Source organism: Herpailurus yagouaroundi, unplaced genomic scaffold (assembly GCF_014898765.1).
Source record: "Herpailurus yagouaroundi ecotype Mexico unplaced genomic scaffold, PumYag 193, whole genome shotgun sequence".
Taxonomy (NCBI): domain Eukaryota; kingdom Metazoa; phylum Chordata; class Mammalia; order Carnivora; family Felidae; genus Herpailurus; species Herpailurus yagouaroundi.
The window spans coordinates 6,077,918-6,103,115 of record NW_024412424.1 but is presented as its reverse complement, the minus strand read 5'-3'; the positions used below and the strand labels follow the sequence as shown (position 1 = coordinate 6,103,115).

Sequence of the window (25,198 nt, the reverse complement as noted above, 5' to 3'; positions counted from 1 at the left end):
AATCCTCAAAATGTGCTCCCTCCTGATCAAGGTACATTTGGGGGAAGAATTCCCCCAGAGAAGCAATCACTGTATTTTCGACTGTGGAACTTAGTTTTCCACAAACTCCTCGTCAGCGTGGTTTCATATTGCTCTAGGGCATTTGCAACATTTTTAACTTCATCCGGTCCCGGTCAAAAAGAGTGTATGAAAGCAGTCCCTTCCCTTCCCCCAGTAACTTCTCAGAAGGAGGCCCCACCTGGCCCAACTGCAGCTCCCTAGAATTTGCAGCTGTGCATTTCTCAAGGGGAAGACATACAAAGGATACGGTGAGAGAATATGCTTATGGCAGCTGTGAAGAGCCGACATACCGCTCTTCTGACAGGGACAACAACTGGAGATGGAAAAGCAAACACTGCCTTTTGCTGCATTCTGTCCTTTTTAGCTAACCTATACGATATTGTACACACTGGGAAAACAGTGTGTGGTTAACGCAAATTTAAGAATTTATCTTAAAAAAAAAAAAAAAACAGAGACAGAGAGAAAAGGTGATTAACATCAGTACTCATTAGGGAAATGCAAACCAAAACCATGAGATACCACCTTGCACCCATTAGGGAAAACAACAGACAGTGCTGGTAAAAATGAGGAGAGACTGGAGTCCTCGTGCGCCGCTGGTGGGAATGTGACATGTTACGGCTACCGTGAAGACAGTATGGCACTTCCTCCACCTGGACTACCATACTACACAGCATGCCATGCTACATGCTACACACATACCATATTACCATACCACCGTACGATCCAGCAACTGAAAGCCACGTCCCGAAGAGATTATTTGGACACTCATGTTCACAGAAGCATTATTCACAATAACCAAAAGGTGGAAACAACCAGAGAGGCCCTTTGATGGATAAATGAATACACAGAGTCTGGTATATCCCTCCGATGGAGTATTATGCAGCCTTAAACAGGAGGGGATTCTGACACAGGCTGCACGGACGGGCCTTGAGCTCACTATGCGAACTACGATAAGCCAGTCACAGAGACAAATACCGTACGATTCCACTGGTGTGAGGATATGAAGTCTCTGATGGAGTCACATTCACAGAAACAGGCAGTAGAATGGTGGCTGACAGGGGCTGAGGGGGCAAGGAACAGGCGTTTATTGTTTAATAAGTATGGAGTTTCAGTTTTACAAGGCAACAAAGTTCTGGAGATTGGCTGCATGAGGTTTAATACTACCGGAGTGTTCACTAAAAAACAGTCCAGACGGTACATTTTATATTTTGTGTAACTTACCACAATTCAACAAACGTATATGCAAAAAAGAGGCTATGAGCTGAGTGTAGATCGGGAACAGAGAAAGGGCTGGGAGGAGAGAAACGTGACCATGACTTGCTGCATATAGGCTGCCTTCAACATCCAGAGAAGGATTTCTCACCCTCAGCATTACTGACATCTGGGGCCAGGTAATTCTGTTGTGGGGGCCATGCTGTGCATCCCCGGCTTCATGCCAGTAGCACTCCTCCGGTTGTGGCCACCAAAAATGTCTCCACACATTCCCAAATGTCCACGGCAGTCAAAATTACCCTCCCCGCAGGAGAGATTCCTGGAGGTAGAGCTGCTTGGAGAGATGGAGGTGCCTGAGAAATTCGGCAATGAGGCTGGCTGAACCTCTAAGAGACAAGCTTTCCCCCAGGAAGAAGGGACAGAGAAAGAAGAAATGTTCACAGAGGGTAGGAAAGGAAGAGGAGCCTGTGGTGACCCAGAGAGGAGGAGAGGGAGAAGTAATCCAGGGGCTGAGGAAGCTATGCCCGAAACATTCAAGCAAAGCGAGAACTGTGAAAGGCTGGCCTGGCAGAGCACTGTTCCAGTCCATCAACAATCGCCTGGTGACCACTGCTATTTGTCACGCACTATGGGGAAAAGGCAACCAGCAAACAGGACAAGGGCCACAACAATGCAGTGGAAAAAATGCAAGCCATGGGCACAGAAAGCTGTGTGCTTTCTGGAAACCATGGGAGCAGGGCCGGCGGGAGGGATCAGGACACTGAAGTATGCGTGAAGCCCACTGAAAAGACTCAAGAGGAAGGATCCGAAAATTAAATGAAAGGACGGGAGAGGGGATGGAGAAGACACAGAAAGGGGATAGAGAAAAGAGAAGGGTGGTGTGGGGGGCCAAGGCTGGGAAGAGGGCCTTTCCTCCTCAGATGCAGGAAGGAAGGAGGGATGGCAAAGGCCTAGGGATTCAGTGGGAGAGAATCTGAAGGAATATGCATCCTACAGCTTTGTCCTCACTGGAGCAGAAATGAAGACTGAGGAGCCTAAGGAAGAGCAATGGTTGGCGCAGCCACAGAGGAAGCCAAGTAGGGATGGACAGAAAGGCTGGCAGGCAACACTGAAAGTCTAGTTAAATACCAGGTAACCGAGAACCTAAAAGCGGCCCATGCCCGACCACCAGGAAGTGAGGGTAGCAACAACCATGCTTCCATTACAAGTAAGAGAGAATTGTGTGGGTGCAGCGAAAACAAACACGAAATAACGCAAAGTATAGCTCTGGTGCTGTACAAAGGGAGTATTTTTCATAAAGAGTTCTCCGGTGTTTTCTGAAACCACAGGAGGTAGGTAACCACAGAGGCAAAAAAAACAAACCAAACCAGCAAATATTCCCTTGCTGGCTGCGCAGCAAGGAAAGAACCACAAGGGGGAAGGACGGGTGAGTGAGTGAACACTGTCAGCTTCCACCTACATGCACGTGGCACCAGAAAGACCATCAGAGCCAGGGGCAAGGAATTTCCCAGGGTGGATGGAGGTCTGCCTGGCTTTTGCTAGGGAAGGGTCACCTTGAACAGCTGGCAGGCCGCGGCCGCAGCCTGTCGCTCAGCGTCGATCTTCTTGCTGCCATAGCCTTCTACCTCCACGCTCTTGGGCCACTTTATGTGGAGGGTGACTTTCTGGGAAAGAGAAGACAGAATGAGGATGGTCGCCTTTCCAGACTGCAGAGCTACTGTAAATCACACGGAGTGCGAACGGCACAGCTGTGGGCCTGCGGGCAGCAGAGCCGAGTGCAGGCAGCACCCCACGCCCATGGCTAACCCCCGTGAGGCTCTAACCTTCCCGTCCTCAAGCCGTTCATCCCACCTCAAGATGTTTGGCTTCTTCAAAGTGCCATGTTCTAGCCAGAGAGCAAGGTGGGACCCATCTTTATTGTTAAAAATCTTCATTCAGAATGGTTTGCCTGCATGCTTCTGTGGGTCCCAGGACCTACAAGACTCTAGGAACAGGAATTTTTATCAACTCTAACCCTCTGCAGTCCCAGTTAGTCAACAGGGGACCAAAACCAGGGATCAGTACAGAGGCCTGACACACACAAGATGAGAACAGACTCCTCGCCTCACCTGCCCTGAGTTCCCCCTTCTCTAAACCAGGCTCTTTTTCAAACCTAGCTTTGCTTTGAGATTCTCTGCTGACCATGTACAATTTGCAAAACCCACTCTATGGCCTCCTTGACAAAGAAACCTGAGGGAGAAGACGGCAGCCAGCCTCCTTCCTGAGAGTCAGACCAACACGTCTCCCAACCACCAGTGAGTTACCTTTTTCTTCGGTCCATTCGTGTGCACGTAGACCAATTTGTCTTTTGCATGTGAGATGCCGAGGGCTCTTCCAATTACACTGTTGAGAAGGTTTTTGGGCTGTGGGAACTCTTTTAATAGGTCCCTAGAAGCTAAGAAAATAAGAACAAAAGCATTATAGTTTTTTTTCTTTTAAAAAACCCATGGGGTACGTATCAGGACAACCCTGGGCTGGATACTGAGGATGTTGGCTTGTGACCCCAAACCACCCGGGAGCATCTTGGAGAAGGAGGAACGGCTTCATGGTTTTCAGGGACAGTGCGTGACCAGACCCACTTGCACAACCGTTTCCAGAAGAAAGACCAGTGAGCCACACACCACAGAGGAGAACCAGCCAGCATCCTCTTCCCCACAAGCTCCTGATTTAACATATCAGCTACAGAAGCCTAGGTGGCAACACATCCCCCTCGTCTGATGTCTCAAAGAAGGTACCGAACAAAAAACAAAACAAAAATCCACCACACACACAAACTGGAGATAAGACAATGCGAGGCCCCTCCTAAAACAAAAGACACACAAAGTCTGAACACCAGGCCCAGCCCTCAACTGTACCTCGGCACCCTGCGAAAGGCCTCTAAGAGCCAGATTATGTGTAGGGATATTGATCAGAGGTCTCCACAACCAAGACCTCTGCATAAGCTATTCCTCCCCCAAGTTCACTGGAGTCAAGTGGAGGCAGGATGCAGCAGGCATCATGAGAAGTACCTCGCTTGTTTTTCACTTGTACTTTGGATCAATCCCAGAGCGCAAATGGGTGAGATGTCCAACTAGAAGCAGCTTGTGCCAGACACCAGGCTTAGCTGGGAGTGGCTAAAATCAGAAGTAAGGGCCCCAAAGCACCAAAGTGGCCCTTCGAGAGATGCAGGGTCAGAGACTGGCAGAGGTGACAGGAAGCCTTCTCGTTCTCCACCCACAGTCTCTGGTGTTATATTCAGCTTTAAACCAGCCCCCAAAAGAAACTTTGTTCATGTGCACCTGCATGCATCAGTCATAAATCACCTAGGGACAGTTTTCAGAGCAAGTGGCCACCCTGATCCTCATCAGACACTTAGGAATGGTGGTGATGTTGGGGAAGCCACTGTATTTTGACAAAGCTCCTCCAGGAGTTCTGACGTAATTCTATTCCTGAGCTGAGACTGTTTCCTTGCAGCAGATGACTGTGACAACTGGCCATGAGGGAGAATTCTGCCTGACCCTGCATCCCTCTAAAGAACTTATAAAGCAACTGAGATTCAAGCGTTCAGACCGCTATTTAAATAGGCTCAAAGGGGTTCCCACAGAGGCCCGCCCTCTCTATCCATCGCTGCTAGGCAGGGATGCTCTCACCAGTCTCATTCCTGGGCTATTCAGGAGACACAGCGATGGGAATCGTTCGGTCTCTACCTCAGGTCCTCAAGTACCATGTGTATTTTGGGTTCTTTCTCACATTGGTGAGCGTGTGCTTACCCTCGATGTTCTAACCCTTGACCACCCATTCGGGCGAGAGACGGACGTTCTCCTGTTTTTCCCCGCGCCCTCGAGGTACCGCGCCTCTCACCTATTCTTGCCAGGTGCAGGCGCTCCAATCCCCGAACCTCCCTCCCCGCTGGGGGTCCGTTTGGGCCTGTGCCACACTGAGCTTTACAACAGCAGCACTGCGGCCCGCCGGCGGCCGGCGGCCTCGGCCCCTAGCGGAGAGGGGCCCCGGCCCGCCAAGCCCGACCCCGGCCCGCGCCCCCAGCTCTGCAAGCCCCGGAAGCCAAGGGCGTCGCGGCCCGACCGCCCCCGCCCTCACCGTTCACCATGCTTCCGTCGCCTTCCCCGGGCCCGCTGGGGGCCACCCCTGCCTCGGCCTCGGCGGCCTCCTTCGTGTGATCGGGGCGGGCGCAGCCTGACGACAGGCCGCGTGAGCGTCCCTGTCGCCCGGCGGCGCGGGGACCCGGCGGTCGCAGGCGCGGAGCGACGCCGGCAGCCAGCGCCATGAACCTCCTGGCGGCCGCCATCGCGCTCCCGCCGGCCCCCGCGGGCGCGGAGCCCTGCAGGGATGGGGCGGGAGGGTGGGAGCAGCGACCCGAACGCCCCCTGGCGGCCGGGAGGACCGGCGGTGGGGGCCGGCGGAGGCGGTCTCGGAGCCCGCGCTCCCCGCCCACTCAGCCGGAGCCTCCCGCGCCCCCCGGGCTCATCACTTCGTGGGCAGCCTGGGACCGCTGGCACCCAGGTGAATTCACTCTCCCGGCAAACGCAAACGCACAGGCTCGTTGTCTGAATCGGGGGCAGGGAGACGTAAGGGGGCTTTTTGGGAAAAGTTCAGGCCTTAGCTCAACGTCCATCCAAGGAGACGAACTCCCAAGTTCCTTCTAGGTCCCGCCCACTGCTCATAAATACCTCTCACGTGCCCTGACAAACTGGCTTGCACTCCAGACCTAAGAGTGAGGATAACTGCGAAACCAGGGCACTCCCATCTCATTTAATGGCTTACAAAGTAACCCTGATGGAGAATCCGCATCCAGGACAGGCAAGACCTCTTGAACATAAGACCAGTTTTAATCCCAGGGCTGGAGTCAAAGTGAAAAATACCAGACTTGGAAAACGTGGCCAAGAACTGAGATGGTCCAGCAGTGCGAGTCTGAGACTGCTGTTTTTTTACTTGTTTGAAAGCCAAATGGAATTCTGTTTCCAAACTACAATGCCTGGGTTCTAGCCAGGCTCGTTCCCCTTCTGCCTCGTATGGCACTGAGGAACAGAGATTTGGCTCGGCTAGGAATGACACAGAATCTGCATGTTGGGGCAGTGACAGTGACAGGGAGGGGCTTAGTTAGAGGTTGGCAGTGCAGCTGGGGATAAGCTGCGAGGGCTGGGTTTGTTTGTTTGTTTTATAATTCTAGATCTGACTCTGATGACTCCTGGAGAGCTTGTGAAAACATTACTGGAAGCCACCCCCCCCCCCCACAAGGTTTCTTATTCATTAAGTCTGTAGTGTGGCCCAAGAATCTGCATTTTTAACAAGTTCCCAGATGATAATGAGACTACAGGTCTGAGACCACACTTGGAATTGCTGGCCTGTGTCAAGAACATAGGATTTAAGTCTTAATATTTGTGCTTAGTCCAACCTCTGCCACTTGCCAGCTGTGAACCTTGGGCAATTTCATCAGTTGGGAAAATGAGGACATAGTTGCTCTACTCATTTGGTATGGCTCTGGTCAGGATGAAATGGGAATGTCTAGAAGGCGGCTCTGCACAGCGCTCTAGAGAAGTCCCTCCACTGAGGTCTGAGACAAGAGAGGACAGATCCCTTAAAGACAGACCCAGGGCAGGGTGGGGCAGCTTCAACTCCAGTTCCTCCCTTCCCTCCTCAGAGAGCTTCTAGCAGGAAAGGGGCAAAGGGGAAGGTGGCCTTGGCAGCAGTGGGCTGACCTCACAAGGGGATACCACCATCTGTATCAAACACCCCTATCTAGATCATCCACATTGAGGTGGCAAGACCGTTGGGGCAGAATACAGTTCTACAATTGCTTTGAATTTGGGCAAGTGGCACTCTAATTTGCCAAAAGCCAAGGCATCCACCCAGCTTCAGGATAGTTTTCAAGGACTGTTATCAGCCCAAATTTCCTCAAAAGAATCGAGAGGCTTACCAAGACTGGTCATGGCATTAGGGGCTGAGGCCAAATTTTGAAAACTGTGGTTTCTGAAAGCTGAAGGAAACAAAAGTCTAGACAGAAAGACATTCCCTGACCCCCCCCCCGCCCCCTCCCCCCACACACACCTGAAAGCAGGCCCTGGGCCCATCATGGTGCTTCATTCAGCAGGCCCTCAGTATAGCACTCTGACAGCCACTTAGGCTGAGGTGAGAATGCTATGATTTCTTGGATCTGCTCCCCAAGGGGCCAAAGTGGAGGGAGAGACACCCTGTTCAACCAGGGTGATAAGTGCATGGGTGGGTCAGGGGGGTGTTACTATACTATTTTATCTATTTCAAAAAACATATTTCAAACAGATGTTTGAAATTTTATGTTTAAAAAAAAGCATCACGTGATACCAACCAACTAGTTGGTCCTCAGGGACCTTGTCCCCCTTTTCTATTTCACTTACTGCATCTGGGCTCTAATAGCTGGTATCACCTAGAGCAAATATTTCACTTCCACAAACCTCACTGCCTTTTGTAAAATGAGGGTAACCCTTATACTAGCTCTTGAAAACCTTCTGGTTTTGTGATCTTCTCCCCTTTGGTCTAAAGCAGAGGCTGCAAAACTACAGTCTGCAGATCAAATCCACCCACTGCCTATTTTTATAAATAAAGTTTTATTGGAACATAGCCATGCTCATTTGTTTATGTATTATCTATCACTGCTTTTGCATTATAACAGCCGAGTTGAGGAGCTGCAAGAGAAACCATATGACTCACAAAGCCTCGAATATGTGTTTTCCAACCCTTAAAGAAAGTTTGCCGACTCCTGCCTTAGAGAATCTTGAAGAAAGTTAGAAGGGCTCAGGTATGCCCTCTTGCTTTCCACCAAAATTAAAGACTTCTCCTCCACTCTCCATTCTTTGGGGAGTGACTCCTTTGCCTGTGAAAAGGAAGAAACTTTTGAAAAAAGACGTTTCACTGGCTCAGGGATCTCGCTGTTCATTTCTGAATCAAGCATGACATCTGGTACTAAATATGCTAAACAACATCTGGCAGTGTGGAATTAAAGTGTAAAGGATCTGCTGAATACACAGGAGGATGTTTTAGGACCCTAAACTTCAGAAGCCCCAGGAAAAAGCAATTACGAGGAAGCCCAAGGGGCACCTCGGTGGCTCAGTCAGTTAAGCATGTGACTTCAGCTCAGGTTGTGATCTCACTGTCTGTGGGTTCGAGCCCCGCGTTGGGCTCTGTGCTGACAGCACACAGCCTGGAGCCTGCTTCGGATTCTGTGTCTCCCTCTCTCTCTGCCCCTCCCCAGCTCATGCTCTGTCTCTCTCTCTCAAAAATAAACATTAAAAAAAAAAAAAAAAAAAAGAGGAAGCCCAAGATAGTCCAGACTTCGGGCAGACCGGAGAACTTCTGGAGAGAAAGTGAGAAGGAGCGTCTCAGCCAACATTTCGTCAATGGACTCAACCACAGATTTTGTGGATGATCAAAATGGCAAGAAATGGTCCCCTTGGCTGGCAACAAGAAAGGCAAAGGTAGATACAGGAGCCAGGTGGCCACCCTGACCACACTACCCATCCTCACAGCTTTTCTGTCCATATATGTAAAGCCACAGCAGGGTCCCTCAAGGTAAATCTATCGCACCAAGAAGAGGGGACACATTTGAATGAGGGAATGAACAGGAAGGACTAGTCCTGTGGCCCCAGGATCCTGCCAGAAGGGGTGTTATCCCTTGTTACTCTCCAGTGCTCTATGTCTCACAGCCAGGTAGGTGGGAAAGACTGGCAGAAGAGGCTCTTAAGTTCTTCCCCCTTTATGAAAGAGGCCTTGGTAAGAGGTTGGCAGTAGAGTGGGGGTAGACCGCGAAAGGAGGTGATAGCTTTTTCCAATTCCAAATTTGACCCTGATGGGACCAAACCTATTCAAGTGGCCACCATTTCTGAGTGCTGTTTTCCTATCTGAACACCAGAGAGACCATTTCTGCCACACACTTCCTTCTTAAAGGCAGAGGCACCAGTGAGGCCTCCAGGGAATCAGAAAGCATGGCAGAAAGGTCCAACAGTCAGGGGTGGACTAAGAGGTCTGTTGCCTCTGGGATGAAGAAATGGAGGCAAGAAACTTTTTTAGGGAGAGAGGGAAAGAGAGAGAGAGAGAGAGAGAGAGAGAGAGAGAGAAGGGAGGCAAAGATACATACACCCACAGATGCCTTCTGGAGGCGCAGCTGTGAGGAGACAATCGGGCTCAGGGGGTCTGTGCTCCTCCAGGGAAGACAGTGCAGGGACTGTCCCCCACCAGGAGCAGCTGCCTCCCTTTCCCCACCCCCACCAAGCACAGCAGCCTTCTCTGCATGTGCTCAAGGAGGCACTGCCTAGTCATGCGGCCTGGTTCATCCCACCTAACCATCTTTAAGCTTAGCCACAGCACATCTGACACTCTCAAAGCCACTCACCTGCCATGTTGGAAATGTTAACGTTCAGCCTTTTCGAGTTACAGGGCATTTTAAGAAAGAAAAAAAAAAGGGCAATCAACTCTTGTTTTGGTAATGGTAGGGGGGTGGCATTTCTCTAATATCTAAGTCAAATGGCCAAGGGGGCTGGAAATATTTATTTCTATGCTGCTGTGTGGAGTCAGGGCCACTGCAACAGGAGGGCATCACATGTGGAAACTGCATGGGAATAGGGCAGCAGCATGTGCTGTGCAAACTGAGGTGCCCTGTGTTCCCCAACCCTTCCTGAGCTCCTGACCTTCAAAGCACTTTACAGACAGAACCTAAAGTGGAATGCTGTCTCCACATGAGGCAAAGACTCTGTGATCTAAATTAGCGTTCTTCCACTAGGCAGCTGGGGTAGGGGTGTGAACAGGCAGCCAATGGGGCAGAGAGGGGCAGCTGTTAGGACAAGCAAGAAGCCACCAAGAGCACTGGTCTTAGCAGACCTGGAAAAGAGCTAAGTCTGAGGGAAGAGAGGAGACGCTCACAGGCAGAGATGCTTCCCTGGGTCCTATTCCTGGCCCATCCCTGGGTTCCAGTGGAACCTGAGGTGAGTTATCACCTGTCTGGGTGCTCTGACATTCTCCCCAATCAAAGGGAGAGCCTACCCTGCCACACAGACTAAAAAAACATTTTAATGTCAGTAAAGTGCTTTGAGGAATGGGGGGTGATAGAAGGGGATCTTCCAGGCATCCCCAAAGCCTCCAAGATGGAGGACACTGGGCCTGGCTAGGGCTTTCTGTTCTGGCCCTGCTACAAGCACCCTGCCCTTTCTAAACCACCTTAGCCAGGGACTGCCTAGAAGATCCAAGCCCTGCAGATTCTCCACACGAGTGCTGAACACCCAGACTGAGCCTAGGCTTTATGCCTGGTCACACAAGGAGGCCTGATGAGACCATAGGGTCTAAGCCACGTGGCCAAGGATCATGAAATAACCCAGACCTCTCCAAATGATCTCTCCCCTGAGGGTTCCAACAGCTCCACTAGCCCCACTTCTCACTTGGTCTCCAGAGGACCATGACCCTGGTACCTGGGCTCCCACTACCACCCACCTCCCCACAGACCCTGGACCAAGTTGATGCTGGAGGCAAGGCTCCTCCCTTACCTCGAGAGATGGTCCCTCCAGGGGCAGGGTTGACACACATGGGTGGAAGGCGGGGTGGGGGGAGTTTGCACTGACGCTGCCTGTGCTGGGCCCGATCTGGGGAAAGAGAGAGGGCATCAGGGTGACATGTTCTCACCCCTCCCAGTTACAGACCCCTGAACACTCACTCCAGAGCATCTGTGAGGAGCTCTGGGCAGCAGGGCTGCTGGACGGTTTGTTGAGCCAGTCACAGGTTCTGAGAAACAGTGCCACCAATTCCACACAGAAGGAAGGCAATTGTTTTATATGGATGTGATATAGTATAGCTTTGTAGAGATCCCTTCCTGACTCTCAAAAGAGCCCTCAACTCTCCCTGTTTGCAAAGCCACCTTATGTGACTTCAATACCCATCCCACATCATCCTCTATAGTCTTGAATTATGAGGATGAGACAGGAAAACAAGTAAAAACTGAAAAATCATGGTACCGTGTAAATCCCCATATCTGTCATCCACTTACGGTAGCTCTCCCTGTATCTGCTGTGGGTTCCCAGATGACCACGTTAGCTACCAGATCTCAAATTATTCTTTCCCTCTAAGAAATGGGCAAGAGAAGGACCAACTGACTGCTGGGGTCCTCCCTGAAAGCCAAGACCAGACCCACACTTACCAGTCTTCTCCCTCTTTCTAAAAGTTAATGACTTGCCACTCCAAACACTTTCATTCATTTGCAGATTAAATACTACTTGTAGGTCAGTGGCCTACAAAGCACATTTTTAAGTTCCAAAACTTTGATATACATGAACATCACTGTCCCGTGGGAAGGTGGGCACGTATGGGTAAGTAAGGCTCCATGTGTTTAACATCACCTACATGGTGACAACGCCAGAGAATCACTGGGTCTGGGGGAAAGGGTGCATGAGTTCTCTGCTTTCTGTGCCCCACTAATTTCAGTACACTAAATGGAGCAGGAGAGGAGCAGAGAGAGACAGCCACACACACTACATGCTTAAGCAGCAGTCTGTTCTGCTACCGTGATACCCATTTCCATAATGCAAATTGGCTTGTACACAGTTGGTACATAGGGGAATGATAACAGTAAAACAGGAGAACACTTGGTTCGAATGTTGAGTTTCCTAAGGCAAGGGGACTGAAATAGCAGAGGTAGAATTATAATCTAGAGCAGGAAAACAAAAGATCCTTCCAACTGTATTTTTTAAAAATTAAAATGGAGTGCCTATAGGGAATCGAGGTGATGGACAGATGGGTGTTCACTATACAATGACTTCAACATTTCAGTAGTTTTGAAAATTTCCATAATAAAATGTTGGAGGGAAAAGCAAGTACCTGCACTGAGGTCCTCCTCCCCCACACTGCCAGCTGCACACACTCCTTAGTGGCAGCCCCACAGGCTCACAGCTCCACTGCCACCTGCACGGCCTCAGCATCTGCCAGCTCTTCCCGTTAGAACGCACTTTGCACATTTTTAGCATCACGTTGAGCTGCCTGCCTCGGCAGTCCAAAGCATCTTCCCAGGTGCCAGGGACTGCTGCTTTCACACTGTGGCCATAAACTTGCAGCTGTATTATTGCCTCAACTCTGTCTTTCCCACAAGCCCTCTTATAGTATCAGAGGTGCGTGATTTTGCAGAAAACACACACCCAGGGTTACAGCAGAAATGCCTGTAGGGTATTCTGGAACAAAGTATCTAGGATCAAGGTTTATCTTGAAACTAAGGTGGAAAATGACCAGCTCAACCTCTCCAGTCCTGTTTGAGCAGGATTCTCATTCATATCCAGGGAGGCTGGATTGAAAACAAACAAAAAGAATAAATGATTTGATGATTATTTGTTTCATTAGGCATTTTCAGTAATGGGGGGGTGTTATAATCCTACAACATCACTGGGCCCTCTTCTGACCGTGGAGCTGGAGGAAAATTGCACATTCTTGCTGTTGATCTAGTGTTTTTCAAAGGTTTGTGCCGCCTGTAAAAGACTCAGCTTGTTCTTTGAGGCCTGATTCTGATGGCATTACTGCTGACAGACAAGAAACTTGTGTTGGGATGTTGGCAAAGACAGTAACAGGCCACTTACCAGGCACACACGCACACTAGTTGGGAGGCATTGGCAGCTCTGTTGAATTACATAAGAGAAAAGACGGTAACCACAGACCCAGGGGGCCACTGTCCACAGTGCTGCAGGGAACTGCTATGGCTACTGCCTTCGGATCCATCAAATGACCTATCCCACTGAGACTGTAAGCTCCCGAGTACAAGAAAACATCATTGACACATAGCTGTCTCCGCTCTAGCGTCTCGTACATAGGTGATCAATCGTGCAGCCACACAGCACACCGCATGCTGAGGCCAGGCTGTCACTCTCCTGCAAAACACCGGCTACAGGGACGCCTGGGTGGTTCCCTCAGTTAAGTATCCGACTTCAGCTCAGGTCATGATCTCATGGTGTGTGAGCTCGAGCCCCGTGTCAGACTCTGTGCTGACAGCTCAGAGCCTCGAGCCTGCTTCAGATTCTGTGTCTCCTTCTTTCTCTGCCCCTCCCCCACTCACACACTGTCTCTCTGTCTCTCTCTCAAAAATAAACATAGAAAAAATTAAATAAAAATTAAACAAACAAACAAAAAACACCGGCTACAGAGCTGCACCTCAAATAGATCAATCTATTCACATGTATCAAGGGCCTGCCAACTCAAGACTGAGGGCTAGGGACAGATCACACCCAAGTGCTTTTCTTATATTATCCCTAATCTTCATTATACCTCTGAAGATAGAGGCTGAGAAACAGGATCAGGGAGTTTCCACCTTGCTAGTGTGAGTGGGGACCAGATTCCAACCCCAGCCAGTCTGACCCAAGCTTTCCACTATGTGACGTTTCCCTTCAAGATTCGTGACACCTTATGGAGCTAATAATCTCATCATAAGGAGCAAAGAAACATAAAAACCCCGTGAGAGATAAAGAACAGTCCTACACAACAATAAAAATGCCACAAGGCCACACATGACCAGTTGTCAAGGTTATGGTGCAAACCACAAGTGATACCAGCCTTCAGAAGACAGGAAAGAGCAGTCAGCCTTATAGTCAGAAAAGAAAAGGTACGTTTGCCTGAAGGAAAATATTCAAGGGAGTAAACTTTCTGATTAATGGTTTACCCTGAGACCTTCAAACATAAAATGGTTGTTGTTAAGAATATAACACTTACCTGTGTGGAAAGTAAGGTCCTAAATCAGACTATGTCTGATTATTACATCCTGAAGCTACTTAGTACCATGGCTTGTGAACTTACCAGGTGTCAGGCCCTGTTCTAAGCTCTTTACACGTATTAACTCATCTGATCCTTAAAACAACCCGACGAGGCAGGTACTATGATCCAACCCACTTACATCGTGAGGAAATGGAGGCATAGAGGCTCAAACACCTGCCTCCAGCCTTGGCCACCAAGGGTGTAGAAGTGTGACATGACCCAGGCATCTGGCTCCAGAACTTTTGCTCAGTGAGGCTGTTGTCTCCCATGAAACTGAATGCTAACCGTGTCACCCCTGATGAAAAGCCTCTTGAACAAATCAATCCCCAGCCTAGAAAGAAAAATCACAAATGCTATACAGGAATTTTGCCCCCAAACTCTCTCACTCTCACCATCTCCCTATCATGGGGGAGTTAAGTAATGCAGAAAAAAGGAGGATTATGATTTCATGGGGCTCCTACCTCTTTACAAAATCAGTGCTGTCCATTCAGGCACTCCCACCATAAGAGAACTTATTTGCATCCAACTTTCACAAGTGGGTGGAAAACGAAGCCCACTGATTAACCAGTAAACACAAGGCAATTGAGTGTACTTAATTTTCAGCTCAAAATGTGCTGTGCACACTAATCTCAAACCCAATGTTTCCCTTTTCAGATAGTTAACCAGCAAAACCAAGATGACAGAGATGAATTTTTTCATGCAATATGAAAACAGACAAGGTGGCTAAAAACAAACAGGGAGGCAAGAAGAGGCTGCTCTGAGCTCCGGTATATCCAGCCCTCCTTCTGACCCCATTCAACAGGCAGCACTAGGGCAAGGTTTTCCAGGCCTGTAGGAACATAAGTGGGAGAGGAGACACAATGGGGAGGACCTTTTTAATCAGCAGTTATGGAAGGCCTGTATGGTGTTCATTGATTTGTAAAATATACTAGACAGGTGCCTGGTGGTCAGCTTCAATAGAGGCGAAGAACTTTTACTCACTGTTCCCTTAAAGAAGAAAAGTCCTGCTCCTAAGATATGCAAAGCTCCCTGGGGTACGGCCCTTGAAGACTTCACCAGCTACAGCACTTCCTGAAAGCAGGAATGAATGCTACCCTTCGGCCCAGCCATGGCTCAGTCCTGACACTGCTTATGCAACCCTTTTACCCAATCTGCTGGAGAGCACTGATTCCAAAACTTGCCAGCTTCTACAACCACTAATATAAAAATGACTCAATCCGCTTCCACCAGCATTTATTGACACCTACCCTGTGCACAATGCTGTGCCAGGTACAACGGACGATGAAGGAGCCCAACAGGCCCTGGCTACAGGGAGCTTCTAATCTACGGATGCAAAGATTAATTCAGAATAGACTAAGCACAAGAAAGTACAGATCTGGTGCTGAGGAAATCAGACAGAGGAGAGGTTGCATTTGGTTGACAGAATCAAGAATGGTTCACAGAGGAAATGGTGTAAAACGCTGGCTTAGAAAAAGAGACGGGATTTCAAAAAGCAGTGAGTGTGTCTGAGAGGATATTCGGGGGGAGGGGCGGCAAATGAACACAGGTACTCTGACAAGGACTCAGACACAGGTTATAAGCCCCGTGCAAGAGGAAGGCAGAGAATGGACTTTGGAAAGTCATACAAAAAAGGGGTCTAAGGACTACACACTGGTGAGGGATCTTCATAGCCCTCACAGCTGCCCGTCACAGGGAGGAAGAGCATGAGGTCACCAGCACAGCTACATTCTTACCTTTTCTGAATGAGTCCAGGCTGAACATTTCTGGCCAGGTGGGAAAGCTGGAATCCTAAGAAGGAGGGCAGAGAGGCAATGGTTACTATTCTTGGTCGAGGATCCCACAGAGAAGACTTCAATAACACAGAGAGCACTTTCCAGAAGGTGAGAAAAATGAAGCTCTTCACTGATGAGTCCCAACTGCTGCTCCCACTCTTAAGGATGGAAGGACCATCTCCACTCTAGAGTAATTACATGTCTTTGTTTCTTACTCATTAAGAGCTTTCTTCGTTTCTCTGTCCTAAACTCCCTGAACCCTGCTAAACAGAACGAGAGGTATTTTATCCTGAGAGACATATTTCCACTTCATCACAGTACTTGCAGCTTTCCTGGGATTTCTGGGAAGAAAGGAAATTCTACATGGACCCCTTTCCTCATGTGGTATCAGCAAATGGGACTAACGAGTGCCTTATAGACAAACTGGTTTACTGGGCTTTCACACAACTAGGTCAAGCCCCTAGGGGTGGGACCGGACAGCAATATCAAGAGTAACTACCGTGATTCAAGATACAAAGCTTTTCTTCACGGTAGAGTCTATGAAATAACAAATACGAAGTTGAAGTTCAACTCTTGAGCAAAACTTTTGGTGCATTTTGATCATTTAACTGAAGAGTACACCTAGAGACTTAAATCATACACGCATACAAATAAATAACACCTCCAGTTTATTAATTTTGTTTAAAAAATACTCAAACTCACTTATAGATGTTCTTAATAATGTAGTACTCCTGGACTGGTGCATAACCTTATGTGGCCTTAGTTTAAAAATATCTACACAAGGCTCCTGGGTGGCTCAGTCAGTTAAGTATCTGACTTCAGCTCAGGTCATGATCTCACGGTTCATGGGTTCAAGCCCCACAATGAACTCTGTGCTGACAGCTCAGAGCATGGAGCCTGCTTTGGATTCTGTATCTCCCACTCTCTCTGCCCTCTCCCACTTGTGCTCTGTGTCTGTCTCTCTCTCAAAAATGAATAAACATTTTAAAAAATTTAAAAAAAAATCTACACACTGTTTTAGCAAATCAGGATAATGTCCAATATTGCAAGGAGTCTAATGGGGCCTACACTTCTGCTCCTGACTGCCTTCCCATCTCATTCTCAAATTGTGGGGGATAGGGGTGGAGGGCTGACCTGGGGCCGAATCTTTCAGGTCCATAGCAGGTCTGCCCTGATGGCCTCCTCTCCCCCAGGGATGCCGGAAATTTCAGCCGATAGGATATGGTAGCTCAGAGAGGAAACTTCAATACAATATCAACAAGGACACAATTCATTTTAAGAAGTTACATTCTATAGACTCCTTCTACCCAAATTAAAAGAAAAAGGGTGTAATTTGAGATTCTAATCTTAAAGAAAACCTGAGTACTATAAAAATCCAAAACATGTAAATGATTATTATTTGAGACAATACTTTCTTGCGAAGAAAGAGTAAATCAATTTGCTTGTAAACAGACTCTTAGTTTTGCTTTTAAAAAGTCCGTGACCCTCTCCAAGGCTCACATAATACTATCTTTACCTGTATTGGCCTAAAAAATACATATGATATTCAAGATAGGATGTTTCAGAGATATTTTACTGAGCTCTAGAACATTTCATAGAGATTAAAAAAAAAAAAAAGCTGTGTTCCTTGAAATATAATTATATTGGAAACTTTTATGATGCAGAGTTTCTGTTAAATAATTCAGAGATAAGTAAAATAATGTTATGTCAAGATTTCTTGCATAATGAAACACTGCTTAATTCCAGGTAGAGTCACTGTGGGATGATTCAAGGACAGAAAGATTCCATAACGACTAACTAATGTCTTCCAAGATAGTCACAAGTGGATTTAATGCATGCCTTTGCTTTACAGTGTGGCTGAGCACTATGTGTGCATGGCTAAATCAACTTACCTTACAAGAGCAGTGACAGTCTCAGATTTTGTAGGCTTTTGAACTGGAGCTGAATTCTCTCCTTGCTATTCCTCATCACGAGGCTGGGCCTCCTCCTAGAAAATAGAAGCCTGGGTCACTAGAGTGATGGGACCCACAGGGAAAATAAAGTTGCTGCAGACCAATGAAATTCATTACTAACTCTAACAACAAGGACACATTTTGTTAATAGCGTGAAACACACACTGGACACACTGGTGTCTCACTTCAGGACCTGCCATGACCCACTCACGACCCATCAAATCATGAGCTACCCTACACCAGCACCTGCAAAGATACCAAGAAAGAGATGTCATGGTAAAGAGGGGTTTGTAGTCCTGAAAATATTTTCTCTGAGCCCAGAGCAAAACCTGCTTCAGTTTTTTTTTTTTTAATTTTTTAATGTTTATTTATTCTTTGAAAGAGAGAGCGAGAGCATGAACAGAGGGGCAGAGAGAGGGAGACACAGAATCTGAAGAGGCTCCAGGCTCCGAGCTGTCAGCACAGAGCCCGACACAGGGCTTGAACTCACAAACCGCAAGATCATGACCTGAGCTGAAGTCGGATGTTTAACTAACTGAGCCACCCATGGACCCCAACCTGCTTCAGTTTTGAGTTCTAATCCTATATTGACTCTAACACAACCCTATCTAAGGTAGATCAAGCTCTTCCAGATGAAAATAACAACTAGACATTGAATATCATTTTTATAGTTCACAAAGTACTTCCATAGATTTTATAGCAGTTAATCTATGCAACTACCTAGGGAGGCAGAAATGATCTTTCCCAGAGAAGGAAATAGAGGCAGATTTTCCCAGAGAAAGTCACACAATTTGCCCAAGATCCTATAGCTGCCTCAGGGCAAAATGGAAACCTGCAGTTGGGTACTGGACTCCAAAGCTTCACACGCTTAATACTGCAATATTTTTATTATTTCCATGATATTATGCTGTTGCCTAGATGTCCCATGGTTCATTCTTGGAAATAATATTTTATAGTGACACAAAGGTTGAAAGGGGAAAGAAGGGTCCAACTGATAAACTTTGGACCATGGCTACATAAGCTAAAACGCTTGGGAGAATAAACATCTTTTGGAGGCAAAGGGGCAACCTAACACAGATAAAAAATACAGTGAAGGATATGTTTCCCGCATCTTAAACAGTTATACAAATAAAGAGCACTCCCATAAACTCCATCAAGAAAAGAGGCCTCCCTCCTGGAAACTCCAAAACTCCAAGATTTAATTGTAAGATGTAGTCAAGACCCACAATGACAGTGGCTTTATTGCCTTCAAAGAAACACCAAGGGAAACCATCAATGTCTCCTTTCCCTGTGGCCAGTAAGTTGCAACCAAAAACAGTTTGAGAGTCTGCACCTGGCCATCTGCAGTCCACCTGCCACAGTATACGGCAAGCCCCTGTGGACTGGGGTTGCAAAGTGGGACAATCTCTGCCTTGCAACATCACAATTACGGTGACCAATGTTGCTACCCGAGGACTAGCTAGACAGCATGCTGACGCCATACTCGGGGCTTGGGGGTTCTGAGGACCCCTGGGACTCCAGTTCAGTGCAAACAAAGGACCCAACATGCATTAGGTCTTCCCCTGCGAAATGGGGCAAGTCACCACCAGCAAACAAAGAACACCTCACCCTTTGGCCTCCCGCAGTGACAAGGTGGGTGCAAAAAGGGGCAAACGAGGGGGACCAGAATGCACCAGGCCTCCCTTTGGACGAACGGTCCAGGCGGCACGGGGTACAGACAAAGGTCCCGGGGCACTCCGGGGGCTTCCTCCAGGCCCTGCCTCGGGGAACGGAGCATCCCCTGAGGCGGAGGCGTCGTTGCGCCAATGAAGCGGCCTCTCCCGCGGTCCCCGCGGAGCCCCTGGCTACCAGGCCCGCCCCGGCGGACCGGCCTGGCCCCCGCCCCCGCCCAGGCTCCATGGCAACGGCAGGCCGAGGCCTGGCTGCCCACGGCTCGGCTGGGCCGGCTTCGCGGGCAGGCCTAGGATGCCCGGCCTGCTCCTCGGGCCCGCCCGCTTCTCCGCCCCACTCTCCGCCAAGCCGGCGATCGGACCCGGGCCCCTCCTCGCGCCGACCACCCCCGGCCACGGCAAGCTCCTCAAGGGGACACGAAAGGGGAGAATAAAAAGCCCAATTCACCTGTTGTTACAGATGTGAAACAAGCCTCGGTGCACCGCGCATGAGCCGCGGGCCCCCCCAACCACGGCCGGACTACAACTCCCACCAGCGGCGGCGCGGCCCCTTCCGGGTCCCGTGGCGGAAGTCCCGCCGGTAGCCCCGGCGCTCCCCGCTCCGCCTCCCGCGGCAACCCCGCTTCTGAGCGGGTCTCCAGAGGGTCCCCCAGCAGGGGCTCGCAGAGGCCTCCCAGGGCTCACGCCGCCGGACGGCCAACCCGCGGCGAGACCCCGGCGCCGGGCCCAATGGGAGGCGGCCGCGGTGGGCGCAGGCGGGACTTCCGGCAGAGCCGCCGAAGGGGTGGGCGCGCGGGTAGCGGTGGGGCAGCTGAGGGAGCGGGCTTGGGCGACCGGGGTCCCGCACGGCGCCCCTCTCGCCGCGCCTCAGCCCCTCGCAGTGTGAGAGCTGGAGGGCTCTCGCGTCCTCTGCGCGCCCGCCCCACGGCCCCCGGCCGGCAAGGGCTGAGCCAGGAACGAAATCCAGCTCGGGCTCCGGACCTCCACTCGCCTTCCCTGCCACAGCCCGTTGCCACGCCTCTTCTTCTCTCCATCTCCCCTCCGAGCTTCTGTTTCTTTAGGGAGGTGAGAATTTCTGCCTCACGACATTGTTAGAAGGAGACCAACGCGATGGCACGTTGTAAACTGTGCGACGCTGGGAAAAGGACAAGGTAGCCCTTGCTGGTCCGAGTGCCGTCGGGTCTGGAGGTCTCGCCCCGGCCCCTGGCCTCGCCTAAGTGAGCAAGGGCATTGTCCCAGACACATGCTGCGGTCCTCTAGATGAGGCTCCGTGGGAGTTCAGTGGACTTCCAACTAAATAAACGAGAGAACTCAGTTGGGGTAGCTCTGAGGCTGGGTCAAGACTTTATAGCTGGAAAGACCTAGAAAATGCTTTTAAGACGTAGCCTTTTGGAATAAATGAAGAATTAGTGACATACCCCGTCATTTTTACCCGAGCAATTAAATGTAACAAGTATTATTTTCTTTCTACATTGGACAGAAGGGCGGGGGTGGTGGATGTGGAGCATCGTGCATTCATGCAAATACTTGACACCTTTTCTGAGCAGGGCATGGTGCTGTGCTATGCTCTATGGGAAATGATTCGTGTGCACATATTTGAGTCAAGTGTATAACAATTGTTGTAAGCAGGTTTGAAGACACAACGACCTGTCCTCAAGGGGCTTAGGGCCTGATAAACAAGACGAAAACATTGTGTGAGGCAGAGAGAAAGTGATAAATGCTGGAGAGGAGGTATGAAGGGTTGAGAGGGAGGGATAGTTACTCAATGCCAAAATCAAGGAGAAGGAACCACAGAAGCAAAGACAGCCAGTGGAACAAAAGGCAAATTCTAAGAATATAAGGTAATGCAGTATGACCAGAGGGTTGGATATGTGTACAGGTTTTAGAGGCAATGGAACAAAAAAGTATAGCTATGAATGCTGTGCTGAGGGATGTTGACCTTATTTGTATGCAATTATTCTTGCATGCAAATTTGTATGCATTAGTTTTATAATTCTAAGTAGGAAAGTAAAATAACTGTCCAATTTTAAGAAGGTTATTCTGGAAGTGTGAGGGTAAGATTGGCAGGAAATATAGGAGTTAGGGTACTAATGAGAAGAGGGGTACTGAGGGATTCAGCTATGCTCAGCAGCAAAAAGGGCAAGAAAGGAATGACAGGGTGATGGCAGAGCACCTTGCTTGTCCCTGGCCACAGGTGTGTGGAGAGGTGACTGAGATCTGTGCCCAGGGGCTGGAAAAATTGCACACTGTTAACATAATTAAGGGACAAGGAAGTTGTAGAAGAGGCATACAGATTATGTTTAAAATGCAGTTGTGAGGGCACCTGGGTGGCTCGGTCAGTTAAGTGTCTGACTCTTGGTTTTGGTTCAGGTCATGATCTCACAATTTGTGAGTCGGAGCCCATGTCAGGCTTTGTGCTGTCAGTAGGAAGCCTACTTGGGATTCTCTCTCTCCCTCTCCCTCTGCCCCTCCCCTGCTTGCTCGCTCGCTCTCCAAATAAATAAACATTAAAAAAAAAAAAAACGCCCTTGTGAATGTTCAGTCTGAAGATGTGGTCCCTACTGTAAAAGACGTTCTGACAGAATGAGAAAAGCGTGTAAGCGAGTCTTGAAACCTAGAGGAAGCACTGCGAAAGAGACACAAGTGAAGCATTCTAAGTAGTTTTACTTCCTGCAGATTTTCTGTTTTTAGTTTTCTTTCTAAAGGTCCTTTCCTTTTTCTTGAGCCTTTAACTATTCTTAATGAATGGTTGTATCTGGTGGAAGTTGATAAAGTGATGCACTTTATAATAGGATGAGTGCCAGTTAGTGTCTTTTTTGCTTTCTCCCACATCTTTCATCTCTTGTTTGCTGCTCATTTCCTTATCACTACCTTATTTTCCTGGGTCCGGTCCGTAGACCTCATTCTTTGCTAACATCTCTGTCTAGAAACTTCACTTCAGACCGTTGAATGCCTTTGAATTTCTATGGCAGTTTATTTTTCTCCATGGGGCAGCACTCCAAGGTATTTCTTTGCTCCATCTTCCCCAACTAGAACACCAGCTTCTTTGTGTTATATTTGAGTCCCCAATGCCATGTTTGGATAATTACCTCCCATCAGATTATTGTCCTGTGGATTTATGCCACTCAGGTTACTTTTCTTGAGTTTCTTAAAGTTGAAGTGTTGGTAGAACCAATTTTATTTTATATATTGAAGTGGAATTTGTGGCTCAAGGCCATTGAGCCACAGGAAATAGGGTAGAAGAACATAATTTTTGTCATGGGATCTACATGGGTCCCAGTGAGATCTAGGACCTCTGTTACACCTCCAAGCTAATGTCACTGTGTGCCTGTAGGAGATTCTGTGTTGCTAGCCCTACAGTATTTCTTGGATTCGTTTAAACCTGCCCACAATTTGTGTCAATAGCCTCATTTGTAAACTCTCTTCAGTTGCCTAGTTTGAGTGGCATTTTCCCCTCTTATGTTTACTACTCCAGACTGAGGTAATTTTGTGGGTACTTCAAAGTAGGTTTTCAAAAAAGGCTAAACACTCCCTTTCTGTGCTTTGTCAAAGTCAAAGGGGACATTTAGCAAGATATACTGTAGAGTTAGAAGATTCTTAAGTCAGAACAAAGTTGAATGAGATGACTTTTAAGGCCATTTCAATTCTGAAATTCCATTACTCTAAACAATTCCATTTACAGTGAACTGGTACTTTTTCAGATCTCTATGTAAATATGGAAAATTCCATAAACTGGTTTTCATTAAGGTAGGGAATTAATTTCCTTAACATGCTGAGTTCAAAGATTAATTTTTTTCAGTTTATTTATTTTAAGAGAGCGAGAACACAAGTGGGAAAGGGGAAGAGAGAGGGGGAGAGGGAGAGAGAGATCCCAAGCAGGCTCTGCACCACCAGTGCAAAGCCTGATGTGGGGCTTGAAACTCAAGAACTTCGAGATCATGACCTGAGCCAAAGTTGGACGCTTAACCAACTGAGCCACCCAGATGTTTCCACAGATTAATTTTTTAACATCCATAATTCAACAGAAAATGGGTATTGATGGGGTCCCTGGGTGTGCCTGGTTAAGCATCCAACTCTTGGTTTCGGCTCAGGTCATGATCTCACAGTTCATGAGTTTGAGCCCCATGTCAGGTTCTGTGCTGACAGCTTGGAGCCTGAAGCCCACTTCGGATGCTGTGTCTCCCTCTGTCTCTGCCCTTCCCCTGTTTGCATTCTGTCTCTATCTCTCAAAAATAAACATTAAAATTTTCTTTTAAATGGGTATTGGGCATGAATAGGAAGTGAACAAAAATACATTGCATAATGACCATTAGGTCTAGGAAGAGAAAGTTCAACTTTACTTTTTTTTTAATGTTTATTTATTTTTGAGGTGGGGGGCAGAGAGAGGGACAGAGGATCTGTGCTGACAGCATAGAGCTTGATGGGGGCTCGAACCCACAAGCCATGAGATCATGACCTGAGCCAAAATTGGACACTTAACTGATTGAGCCACCCAGGTGCCCCTACCTTGCTTTTTTTTAAAATGTGTTATCTTTTATTGTAGCAAAATATGCATGACATAAAATTCAACATTTTAACCATTTTCAAGTGTACATTTCAGTGGCATTTGGTACAGGTACATGTTGTTCAACCATAACTACTCTCTAGTTCCAGAACATTTTCATTACCCCAAAAGGAAGTCCCATATGTACCTGTTAAGCAGTTTCTCCCCATCCTCCTCCTCCCATCCTCCCCAGCAACAGCCCCTGGCAACCACTAAACTGCTGTTTCCATGGATTTTCTTATTCCAAATATTTCATGTAAATGAAATCATATAACATGTGGCCTTTTATATCTGGCTTTTTTTCAGTTAGCATAATGTTTTAAGATTTATCTGTTTTGTAGCATATGTCATTGCTTCATTTTTTTTTATAGTTGAATAATGTTTCATTTTGTTCTATTCATATGTTGTTGGGCATATGGGTTATTTCCACCTTTTGGCTATCAGGAATAGCACTGCTGTGAACATTAATGTACGCATTTTTGTCTGAATACCTGTTTGTATTTCTTTTGGGTACTTAGCTGGAATAGAATTGCAACTTTGCTTATTTTTTAAAGATACTTGGAACTATGAAACACACTTAGCATTCTTTCTTCAAGTACTGGTAAGATTTGTTTTCTCTCTTCATCTGGGTTTCTGCTCAGATGTTATCTCAAAGACAACTTCTCAGACCACCTTGTGTATTTATTTGTGGAATCCTTATTTATTTCTGGTTTCTCCCCTAGAATAAAGATCTTGAGGGCAGGGACTTAATTGTCATCGCTGTCTCATTAGCACCTTGCACAATGTCTGGCACTGTCAGAAGTAGGTGCTGAATACATGTTGAATGAGCACTTGCACATGGGAGACAAGCATTCACACACTATTGTGGGAACTGTAAATTGGTAGTATTTATTTAGAAGTCAGTTTGGCAGTATCAGATTTAAAATGTGCATGCCCTGGGGTGCCTGGGTGGCTCAGTCCATTGAGCATCCAACTATTGATCTTGCCTCATGTCAGGATCTTGCGGTTTGTAGGTTCAAGCCCCACATCTGGCTCTGTGCTGACAGTGTGGAGCCTGCTTGGGATTCTCTCTCTGGACTGTGCGAGGGGCTTAGCGTACACATGTGTGTGCACATGCTCTTTCTTTCTCAAAATAAATACATAAACTTAAAAAAAATAAAATATGCATGCCCTTTGACCCATTTCACTTCTAGGAGTTTATCTCACCAT

At 47.9% G+C, this 25,198-nt stretch overlaps 1 protein-coding gene across 8 annotated transcripts in view; it reads right to left on the bottom strand.

The window, feature by feature from the left end:
- Window positions 1-20,144, bottom strand: part of DHX30 (DExH-box helicase 30) — a 31,570-nt gene extending 11,426 nt beyond the window's left edge. The window contains exons 1-9 of one of the 8 annotated variants that reach the window (XM_040445224.1): window positions 19,895-20,144; window positions 17,717-17,811; window positions 16,959-17,065; window positions 15,786-15,840; window positions 10,818-10,913; window positions 9,674-9,702; window positions 7,226-7,285; window positions 3,576-3,706; window positions 2,826-2,936 (exon numbers count right to left, since the gene is read on the bottom strand). In XM_040445224.1, the coding sequence (XP_040301158.1) occupies window positions 2,826-2,936; window positions 3,576-3,706; window positions 7,226-7,285; window positions 9,674-9,702; window positions 10,818-10,913; window positions 15,786-15,840; window positions 16,959-16,983 (507 nt within the window). In that variant the 5' untranslated portion in view covers window positions 16,984-17,065; window positions 17,717-17,811; window positions 19,895-20,144. Of the gene's footprint in view, window positions 1-2,825; window positions 2,937-3,575; window positions 3,707-5,388; window positions 5,612-7,225; window positions 7,286-9,673; window positions 9,703-10,817; window positions 10,914-15,785; window positions 15,841-16,958; window positions 17,066-17,716; window positions 17,812-19,894 lie in introns of those variants that run through there. The other 7 variants (XM_040445226.1, XM_040445228.1, XM_040445227.1 and 4 more) reach the window with 7 other exon arrangements.
- Between the last annotated feature and the right edge of the window lie 5,054 nt (window positions 20,145-25,198).